Raw genomic sequence first — 11242 nt, forward strand, 5'->3', positions numbered from 1 at the left:
CGGGGGCGGCAGGGCTGGTGCCCGGGAGCGGCGGGCGGGGAGCGGCGGGGCCGGCGCCGGGCACCTGCCCCGAGCCGGGGTTTCATCACCGCGCGCCGCCCCGCCCCGCCCGCCGCGCGCCGCATAAAGCTCCCGCGCTCCCGCCGCAGCGACAGGGCAGCGCCGCGCTCCCGCCGCCGCCGCGTGCCGTCCCGCTCCGCTCCTCGCCGCAGGCACCATGGACACCAGCTGCGTGCGGGCTCGCAGCCTTCTGCTCTTCCTCGGTGAGTGCTGCCGCAGCCCCTGCTTGGGACAGCGGCTCCCAGCGCACAGGCAGGTGGCAGGTCTTTGCTTGCCCACTCTTCCTGGCACCGCTGCCTGGTTGGGACTGGGTGGGATGTGGCAGCTGGTGGGGCAGAGTCCGATTCATGGGCTGAGGCACTTGCTTCTTGCTGGAAACTCACCTGCCAAAAGGTAGGGCTAAGCTTGTCTTCGGGTGAAGGTGATGCATTCCTTGTCTGACACGAAGTCCTGGGCAGTAACGGGTGTAGCTGGGTGGCTGTGTGACAGGAGTAGTGAAGCACGTGGGTTTCGCTCTCAGCTTGGTGTGCAGTGCTAGGACATGTCGTTGCTTGTTCGGTGCTCAGGCTTGACCCCTACGTGAATGGAAGTGAACATGCCCTTTCTCCCCAGGAGCGCAGCTTGGGGAAGGCAGCAGGATCTGTTCTGTCACATTGTCCTGTGTTGTCCATAGGCTGGTCCTGCAGCTTTCACCCAGACCATGCTCTGGGTGGGCTCAGCAGATAAATCCCCACAGCAGTAGAAACTTCCTTCTGGAAACAAAACAGGTTCACAGCCTCTCTTTGCTTGACACTTCTCCACTTCCTCGCTGGGAGTGCGTGACTTCATTGCATCAACAGAAGCTACCTGAAAGTCTGAAACGTGTGTTTTGTTAAACGTGAGTGTGTTGTTAAGCCTGGAGCCTAAGGACGCTGTGAAGCAATGACTGATCCTTGCCTTGCACCTCTCCTGGGTGCTGGTAATGACACACAGTGAGTGCTGATAGCTGACTCTGTCAGGTGACTTCAGCTATGTGGCATGGAGCATCTGAGCCAGGACTGGCTGTGGAGCACTCACACAGGCTATTGTAACAGTGAGATGTGTTCTCCCATCTGGTGTGTTGGGCTCACCGGCTCAGCCTGGAGGAAACTGTTACCAAGCCCTCTCTTTTGGGGCAGTTGTTCCCTCATCTGCTAAGCCCACTTCAGCAGGAGCCCCTTCCTGTCATCTTGGCCAGGTATTTCTGTAATAGCTCATGGGTCAGACACTGCACAGCAGCTTAGTGGCAGGGACAGCGGGTTAAACATCTTGTAGCCTGTGACTCAGACATACTTGCACAAAGCTGTCCGTGAAAGGAACTGCTAGGGCTTTGTGGATTTGAGAATGGATTTATGTATTTCCGGGGCAGGCATAAAATTTAATAGTAAGAGACAGATTAGTCATAACTAGATATACTGGTGCAAGTACTTCCTTTTCCTCCCAGATCAGTAGTTTTAGCAGAATGAGGCAGAAGGGCAGTGAGGAGAGAGCTGTTGCTCACACCGAGAAGCTGTGATACAGTGCAGGCCTTGGAGAGAACGTGAGTGATGGAGCCAACCACAGCTCCTGCTGCTTCCATGGATTAGTGAGGAAGCTCTGGGCAAGAACTGGTCCTGGTCTCCGAGAAGTTGCTTTAAAGCTGCTCAGATGGGGAAGGCAGGTCTTCCTCCCTCCATGGAGCTCCATACACACTGGGAGCTGTCAGCTGCCAAACTTCCCCTGGCAGGTTTGCTCTAGCTAATGACAAGTGGGCTGAACGCCAAGGTTGCTGAGCCTGGAGATGGGGAACCTCTCAGTAGCTGAGATGCCTGAGCACTGGTGGTGAGTTTCTGCTTCTCTGGTGGTGCAGAGACCTCTCTGCTTCTGCTGCGGAGTTAGCCCTGCTGCATGCAGTGAAGAGTGGAGTGATCTGGGCACAGGAATAGGGGCAGTGTGCAACTAGGATGTCTGGTGCGGAAGTCCTCATGGGAGTGGAAGCACTGCTGAGATGACTGAGTCTGCAGTTCTCAAGTTGTGAGTACAAAATGTGAGATAGAGACACCTGGATATTGTTCATAGAAACATGTACAGACATTTCTGTCCTGTTACCCTAAAGGTAACTGATTTGAGCCTCTTTCAGTGCCCTCACTTCTGGTGTCTTCAGTTAGAGAACAGGTCAAATATACAGAGACGACAAGATAGTTGGCAGCGGGTAGAAAAGACTCACAGCATCTCCTTTGACATGGATGACAAGAGCAGCTGCACATCTTGTGCTCATCCTGCTCATCTCAGGAACAGGAATGTCAGGCACCCACTTTGCTTGGCATAATCCAGGGACCAGGCAGCAGGTACGTCCTGCCTGAAGCCAGGTGTTACATGCAAAGGGAAGGATGGGCAAGGGCTCTCTCTGAGGCAGTTAAAATTACCCTGAAAAGCTACCTCCCCTTTCCCAGAAAACCTGCTCATCCTGCATCGATGAGCTGAACTGCAGAGGTGCTGTGGTTGATGCAGACAAGGGAGCTAGCTGAACAGCCAAATCCTGAAGAAAGACAATCGAGCAAGGCTTAACCAAGCAAACCTGCTTTACACCCACCACCCAGCCTTTCATGCTGCTAGAAACGCTGGCGTGACCTGAGATGTCCTGCGAATTGCTGTGGTCTGTTGCACGGCTAGCTAGGGAGGTTAGCAACCAAGAGATACTGGAAGTGATGCGCTAGAGTTAAGTGGTGCTAGTAGCAATGATAGTCAGATATGTCCTGGATGCCTAAAATCAGGTGCGGGGGATCCAGACTAAGTTAAAGTCACTAGGCACAAAGTCACCTGGACACTGTGCACTTGGCTGAAGTTAGAAGTGTAGGTGCTGCCTGTGTAGTGGAGGGGCCACAGAGATGCGAAATGCAGTGCTAGGGATTTTTCTTCAGGTAAACTATGTTCAGGTATGTGACTAGGGATCTTAGGGAAAGCCAGCTCAAATGATGATAGAATCCGAGACCTCTCATACTACCACCCTCCACCCCCAAACTGGCCTCTTAAGTTAGCGTAAAACTTGCCAGGTGGCTCGTTCTCAGTTACATACATCCTGAGTGCATCTCCCTTATCTTTTGTTCTTCACACTCTTCCTGTAACTGGGAACAGTAGCTGGCTTTGCGTGACTGAACTGGTAATTAGCTGTTGTGTCATCTCTGACGATGGCTGCAGGAAGCTAAGGCAACCAGTTATGCTCCTTATTTTCCTGCTGTCCTTTGTAGAAGTACCATCAAGCAACAGCATTACTATTCCAGTAAAGCAGCTGCTGCTGTCAGTGTTGCCTTGCTGTAATGCCAGACCCAGTGCTGCACTTGCATCCTGGCAATACAGCAGTGAGAATTTGCATTCCTGCGAGGTGTTAACTAATATTCACCGTCTTGTGAGTGTTATCTCGTAATCCGCAGAGTATTTGCTTAGTGAACAGTGAAGGAACACAGGAGTAACTGCCTCTCCTAGGGCCTGTGTTTGATATACATCATTTGATAGCCCTGCGGGGAAAGCCCGTCCTTGCCAATCCAGAGTGTGGATCCCTTATCCTTTCACAGGATCCCCCTCCCACTGACGTCAGAGGAGGAATATGTGCATGGGGGAAAGGGCAAAATAAAGCAGTGCAGAGCAGGAAGAACTTTGCCCTAATGCAGAAAATACTTCTGGGTGTCAGCAAATATCCACACCTGTGCTCTTGGGCTTACTGTGTTTGGCCTGTGTGTCTGCAGTCAGGCAAAGGAGCCTATCAGCTGTGCATGGGTAGAATGGGGCAAATCTTCGTTGTGCTTTGTATGAGGTGGTGTATTTTAATCTGTCCTGTACAAGTGTCTGAATCCTGGCATTTCTCCTTTAAGGACTGGTTCAGGTGGAAATTGGTTCCTCTTTTTGGAGCAAAGATAAGAGATGACCTGTCTGGGCTTAAGTTTCTAAAACACAAAAGCCACGTCCTAATAGTCTTGAACTAAGAACTTGTGACTGGAAAACAACTGGTCAAATTGCACTCAGGCTAAGGAGGTAGCAGGCCTGAACCAAGGTATGTAGGGCAGAAGAGATCTTTGTTGATCTTCTTTCACCTCCTTCATAAAGAACAGTAAGATTAGGTGTCTCGGAAACATCTAGCATATTTTGGCTTTATTTCTGTTCCTTGTAGACATGTGGGCCCCAGACCAAATTCTGCCCTGGCCTATGAATGGAGGTGGCAGAAGTAGTATGTAGGGAACAGGAGGGAAGCTTGAATCACTGACTCTCATGGGTGTCAAGACTGCAGTATCCCTTTTTCATAAACACTGTGTTATTCAATGTGTCAGAGCTGTCGCATCCTACAGCTGCTCACCAAGCTGCTGGGGGAACAGCTTGGTCAGTGGAGCACTTCTGAAAAGTCCTTCTAGTTTCTGGTAAGTGGGACTGACTCAGTGAATTTTCTCTGCACAGTGTCCATTGGGGCAGTAGGTCCCTGACTGAAGCTTAAAGCCTGCATTTGCAGAGCAGTAAATGAGCTCCAACACCCGTTAGCTGATGGCCTCATCTCAGCTTACCTTTCTGAGGGTCCAGCTGGCCTTGGAGCAGTGTGTTAACTACGGCTCCAGGCAGAATCTGTAGCGAATGCAAAAGGCCATGAAAAAATCCCACCCTGAAAGTAAACTTGCTGGTCCTGCCCCATCTCAGTGAAAGGCAGGTCTTGCTGAGTCATCCGAGCAGAAGTAAATGTCCGACTTAGAGTCTCCTTTCTCAAGTCAAAATTCCTGTATCATTGCGGTGTTACTGTGGTTGTCCCCTTGGCAAACCTAGATTCAGTGCTTTTTTTCTAAAGCTCAATAAAAATCTGAGTTATTGGCTTTGCAGGAGTCATGGTGAAGAGGAGGGAAAGGGAAAGGAATTGTAAAACTTGTCCCTTTAAGAAGGATATTCCTGCCATTCTTATATCTAACTAGAATCCTTATTAATCATCCAGAAATAGATGAGCTGCAGGAAGTCCATAAATCACTACTAGATTTAACACCGAGATGTAATGAAACTTTCTAATAACCAGAGTTGAATTAGAGTGATAAAGAAATTATGAAGGCACACTCCCTCCATTAGGCAAGCATGACCTGACAAGTTAATAGAGGTGAACAGCCCAAAGACACAAATTACAGACTTCAGTGGAATAGGGCTGATGACTAAACAGTTCATGAGCAGGTTAGTTTGTGGCCACAGCAGGAGTGCTAGCCAAGTGGATTTCATGGCCAGCTGGAGCAAACATTAACTATTCCTCGTGGGGTAGCCAGGAAGCTACAAATGCTTGTGGCTGGCTTGCAGTGCTCTTTGGAAATGCTCACTCGTGGAGCAAAATGTCTGAAAGCCTTGCCTGTGCCAGGCCTCACACCTTGAAATACCTCAGTGTGCTGTGGACGATGAATCTCTGAGAGAAGGGGGCTCCTTGGTCCTCAGCGTAGTGCTGCCGGCACTCTGGGCACCAGACTCCTCATCTTTCATGGTGCAGCCCCCTAATATTACTGGCACCCTTTATCAAACCAGCTAAGCTGTGGTCTTGATGGATGGGTAAGGAATGAAAGAGAGGTAGCTGTTGTCTCCCAGCCCTGAGATGGGTAACACTTGTTCGGGATCTCTAACTCGGACAGTGCTTCTGAGAGCCAGTGACTGCATGCAGAGGGCTTGGTGCCTCATGTAAGCTGTCGATGCAAGTGCACATTCAGCTGAGTAACTCTGAGAGGGGGTGTTAGTGCAGGAACTGGCCAGCCTTTCAAACTGGTTACAGCAAGTAGAGGGCCGAGGACAAGCAGCTTTTGGGTAAAGCTTTCCCAGAGCTCTAGCTGGTCTCTAGAGCCACTGTGAGCCACGGAGCCTGGTACAGCTCTGACCCAGAGTGCTGAGTTGCCAGCTGTGTTGACCTGCTGAGTTCCAAGAAACCATTCCCTACCCCTGGCACTGTTGTTGGTTTGGATTCTTGATTTTTGATCCCCAAAACTCTTCCTGCAATGAGTAGAAGATTGCCATACCTAATTGTGAGACCCTGACTTCCTTGTGTGGGTGCTCTGTCAGGCTCAGGATTCTGAGTTTGGTCAGAGCTGGACCAAATTCTGCTTCTTGTTGACCTATGCAACCTGTCAAAGGCCATTCCTGTCCAGCCTCACTCAGAGCATTGTCGAGAGGTGGTTATAGACATGGAGTTCCTATTTTATCTCTGTTGTGTGTTTACATACATGAGTTTACAAACATGAGTTTCCATTTCAGAGATTATTTCTTTAGGTTGCCTTATGTGATAGAGGCAGCAGATCTGAGATCTGTATTTTTTTTCAGCTTACACTGGTTTTGTATTAAGGTAGAAAGCTTCTGTTCTTCTGTTATTGACTTGAAGACTAGACCATCTGGAATAGAGAGCTACACTTATCGAGATCTCATTTTGACTCTTATTTTTATTCTCTTGTAGGTTATGTATTACAAGCAGTCCTGGGCACAACAGTGATTCCGTTATGTGAGCCTAGTGAAATGGACAACTGCACAACAGCACTAAGTAAGGACACTGTACTTTTTGCAAAGAACAAGTCTTTGGTTTCCATCTTTCTTGGTCTGGCAACCCCACTGTGGTGCCCTGGAAAATGACTTGAAAAATCTGACTTGAAAAATCCTGCAAAGTATTCACTTTTGTTGCAGAACAACTATCTTTTAGCCTATATTTCCTTTAGTATTGCTTCTTGGCAAAAGAGCTGTGTCTTAGATGAAAATACTACTGTAAAAGCAGGAGCTTCTGCGAAACTCCTCAGAGGAGAGCCAGGAAGAGTCAGTATAATTCTAGCCAGGGCAAATCTTCTCCCTGTTCAAAAGCTTGCCTGTCATAATGTGTACATCACTGGAAGTTTGCTGGCATCTAGGCTGCTAGCTGTGCTTGTAAAGCGGTGTTTGGGAAGCCTAAAGGCAGATAGTGGCTCATGACATGCTAACCAGATCTCTTTACAGTTCAGACAGAGAACAGTCCACGTGTGGCTCAAGTCGGGATAACTAGATGCAAGCCTGAAATGAAGGACTACTGCTTCCATGGACAGTGCGTGTACATAGTGGACTTGGACGAGCACTATTGCAGGTACAGACAAAATACAATGTCTTGTTAAAACCAGCTCTTGAACGCAGGTTGACTTTGGTCTTGTTGATACTGATGCTTACCTGGAACAGCAATCCAACAAGCGATTCAGATTTTCACGAGGAATTAAACAGGAGCTGTATATCTATAACAGACCTTGGCTGGATTTAAGCAGGTGTTAAGCACATGTGCTGGCTGTAGTGGAACTTGTGTAGGAGTCAGGACCTGTGAAATTAGTCACCCAACAACACTCATTCTGATGTACCTCCCATTGTTAATCTCTATTTACAATAGTGTGAGATCCAGAGCTCAGACAAAGTAGCAGGATCTCTCCTTTGATTCACTCTGTGAGGTAAAGGTCCCGCAGGCTTTTTCAAGTGTATTCTTCACTTGAAGAATTTACCTCCATTTCCAGAACCACATGGATTTCAGTTATCCCAGTTCAAGTTGCTTGTCCCTCAGGAAATAGCAGGGCAGTGTGGGTAGGATGCCCCTAAGAGTTGTGTAAAAGCGCTAAATTGTAACAGCAGTGTCTCTAATTCTGTCTCTCTCTGCGCAGGTGTGATGTAGGCTTCTCTGGTGTCCGCTGTGTGCACTCAGAACTCGTCAGACAGCCCCTCAGTAAGGAGTATGTGGCACTGACAGTAATCCTAATTCTGCTTTTCCTCGTCGCTGCCTCCATTGCAAGCTACTACATCTGCAAAAGGTAAGAGTCTCTTCAAGCCTCAGGAAGGCGAGTCATTTGTGTGTCATATGTCCACTGAGGACCTCCAGTTAGACGGGTTGTCCACACTCACTCAATTGCATGGAGATCAGTTTGATATCCAGGCCTGCTGGTCTGTACTCAGTGAAGTGATCCAGAAAGTAGTGTGCTTGAAGCATACCTCAAGGTGAGGGTTACATTATGCCTAGGTACCTCTGCCTTCAGATGTCCTTGGACTCTATCAGAGGTTAACTTGTTGCCATCATAGAGGGTATGTCTTGAGGGTTGCTGTCTCGAGGTAATGGAGAGAGAGGGCATAGAATAGGAAAACTAGTTTGTTCTCTTGGTAATGCCATTTTCCCAGTCAGCAGGAACTGGAGAACAACTGGATGAATAGCTAACTCGCTTATCTACCATATTACTGTGGTGACTAAGCTATATTGCTAGCTTTTCCTTACCAGCTGTACCAAGGAGGCAGCAATCTTCTGCATTAACAGACCTTAAGCAGCAGGAATCATTGTAAGCTGCTGTCAAAGAGCCAAGAAGATGAAACAACTCAGCTTATTTCTCCACAAGGTGGGAAGGCTCAACTTCACAGATCCAATAACTAGACAGTAACTGCCTTAATTCCTCTTCCCTACGTGAAGACTCTGTGAAACATCATCTCACAACAGGAGATGGCCTAGTTTGTTAGTCTATTCAACCTGATTAGAAGGAAAGGCTCAGCAGGATTTCTCAAAGACAAACCTACTACCAAGATTTTAATGCAGATGTGGAGGATTAAGTGAAGAGTTGAGAAATGAGACTCTGCTTGCAAGTCATCCGAGAGCCCAGAAATGAGAGCAGAGAGCATTTAGCTGCTAGAGTTACAAGACAAGGAGGTTATATAGATTTTATTTTAATTCCTTTCCCCTTGTCCTTCCCCAGAGAGCCCTCTGGGATGGCTGGCTTTCCAGAACTAACACCTCTCTCTGCTTCTTCCAGGTACCGAAACAAGAAGAGACAAGTGAACACCAGTGAATACAAGGAAGTTGGTACCCTGTAGGAGAATCCGTGGCTTCATACGGTGTTCTGCTCATCTGGACAGACTCAGTGGCTTCCCTTCTATTTAAATGTTATTTTTATTTACAATATTTATATTCTGTTAAAAATTTCAATTGTTTGGTGATCCAATCAGTATAGGTCAAGCTTTTTATTTTCAGTGTTTTTTTTTTTTTATTTAATGGTATTTCTCAATGAGAATCCTACATTAAGTGGGATAGAGATATATTTTTGTAACAGTGTGTCTTCTTGCCAGTACTACCTGGCTCAGACTCTGAATAGTAATTTTGTATTTATTCTTGTAAATATGTGGAAAACAATTTTACTCCTTGAAATAAAAGTTCTAGACCAAATTAAAATGTCTGTGTGGTCTACTCAATGTGAAAGTTGCACTTGGCATAGCCAAGCAGGATGTTTCAAGTCCCAGTAGTTAATTTGGTACAGAGAAAACAAGTATCACATTATCTCTAGTAATATGTACCAATACATCTCCATTCCAATGAGCATGGATATTAGCTGGCATACTTTGAGGAAGGCTTAAAGGAGCAATGCAGCTGCGAGCTCACTGTGTCCTAAAATGTACTGGGCATCAGCACTATGGATCTCAGCTCATCCTTGCAGGCAGGAAGGAGTCATATCTTAGGTTACAGCATGAAAGCAGAAGCACAAGTTGATCGTTCTCTGCAACTGAACACACTACCAGATAACAATTCAGGGTATGAGCAGCTATAGGAGAATCTACTAGCTATGGGAAAATCTACCAGCTTTCTCAGAAAAAGTACCAACACTCCATTTCTGCACCTCACTTTCCCTGTGTTTGCTCTTGTTGTTACTCCTGTTGAGAGGAACTTTAAAGCATATTAGTTGTTAATCAGAAGCAAGTCAAGCAAAGTAATGTAGTTGTCATCATGTGAGTGAGGAGCCATGTTCTTCTATTCCTTCACTCAACTTGGAAATCTTGAGCACTTAATATAGGTACTTCATTGGACTAAAGTAGCAGTAGAACAGCATCTGAATTGTCCCTGTTAATCCCATCACTTCTCACACTTCAAGAGCATTCAAGAAGAAGCACCATGCTTGTCATTCCTTGTGTTTGCCAGAGTTTAGTGCTGTCTGTATCAACCTGAAGCGCTTGATGTGCCAGGGTGCAAAACCTGTGATCTCTTAACCCATGCAGAAGCATCTTGGTAGGAAGAGCAGTGGGACCCAGAACTTCACAAGTGAAAGTGCTATTTCAGAAGCTCTGTGTCTATAAGGTGAATTCATCTTGGCTGGCATATTGCAAAAGCTGCAAGCCCAGTCAACTAGGGCTCCACCTGCCATTCCACAGAGAAGTCAGTTGGCTCTTTTGCTCTCCCCTTAAACTTTAGGTCTGTCTTTGGTGCTCTAGAGATCAAGCAAATGAAAGGGAGATTTGCCTCTCAAAAGTGATTTCCTTTGTTGTTCTGCTATGTGTCATAACAATTTTAAGATGAGATTGTAGATAACAGTGCTTAAGTCATCTTTGCATCATCCTTGATCGTAAAGCTCATATGTGACATGCCATGAGAAGGAACCCACAAGTTATTCCATGTATATGTACAGCAATCTGTCGAAAGGAGGCTAACTGTGCCAAGTCATTCAGCAAGCAGTGGCCTCTAGGAACCTCGCTGTTGATCTCAGTCTGGAAAACAGATGGGTTGTGATCGGGAACTGAGGAGAGTGGCTGCAAGGTGGGAAAGGTTTGTCCAGGTGCTCTGTCCCTGACAGGGTGGCCTGCACCCCTTCCATTGGAAAAGATGAATCATCTGGAAGGAGCTCTGCCTTTTTCCTGGCTCGACACTCACTTCCTGACCTCGACTTACTTTCCCTATTCTCTTCCTGTTGACAAGTAGCAACCACACCAAAGGAGTAATTAGGCAGACTGGTGTTGTGGTGAAATAGCTCTGCCCAGATTCTGCCAGTTTTCATTGCACTTCTATCTTGAAGCTACCTGAATGGAGCAAATGTGAGGTAATGGGGAGGAGGAGCATCCGCTTAGCAAAACAAAGGTGTGATCAGAGCACGGACTGACATTACTCATGCTGGATTGCCCCAGCAGTGCCATGCATGAGAGCCCGGCTGCCCCAGGCCCCTACACGTGAGCTCTGCCTGCAACAGTGGAGTCCGCTTGCAAGAGTTTCTCTGCTGCTGGTTCCCCTGCTCCCTATAGATCTAGCACATACTGCTCTTGTGGTCTCTCTCCGTGGCAGCTGTATCAGCTTCTGAAGTGCTGCAACCATCAGCGTAATTTCTGCCTGCCAAAAAGCTGCAGGTAAATGGAATGCAATCAAGCCCCATGCAAAATGTGCGGTGCTTTGCTCATCCTC

At 47.3% G+C, this 11242-nt stretch overlaps 1 protein-coding gene across 1 annotated transcript; it reads left to right on the plus strand.

The window, feature by feature from the left end:
• Nucleotides 1–211: 211 nt before the first annotated feature.
• Nucleotides 212–9253, plus strand: EREG (epiregulin). Its single transcript, XM_088521966.1, has 5 exons — nucleotides 212–263; nucleotides 6503–6586; nucleotides 7030–7153; nucleotides 7710–7856; nucleotides 8838–9253. Exons 1-5 carry the CDS (start codon nucleotides 218–220, stop codon nucleotides 8896–8898), a joined length of 462 nt encoding a protein of 153 aa, XP_088378092.1. The 5' UTR covers nucleotides 212–217; the 3' UTR covers nucleotides 8899–9253.
• Nucleotides 9254–11242: the final 1989 nt, after the last annotated feature.

The sequence above is a fragment of the Tinamus guttatus genome, unplaced genomic scaffold (assembly GCF_059628265.1).
Source record: "Tinamus guttatus ecotype Peru unplaced genomic scaffold, ASM5962826v1 Tinamus_guttatus_pri_ptg000140l, whole genome shotgun sequence".
NCBI classification, from domain to species: domain Eukaryota; kingdom Metazoa; phylum Chordata; class Aves; order Tinamiformes; family Tinamidae; genus Tinamus; species Tinamus guttatus.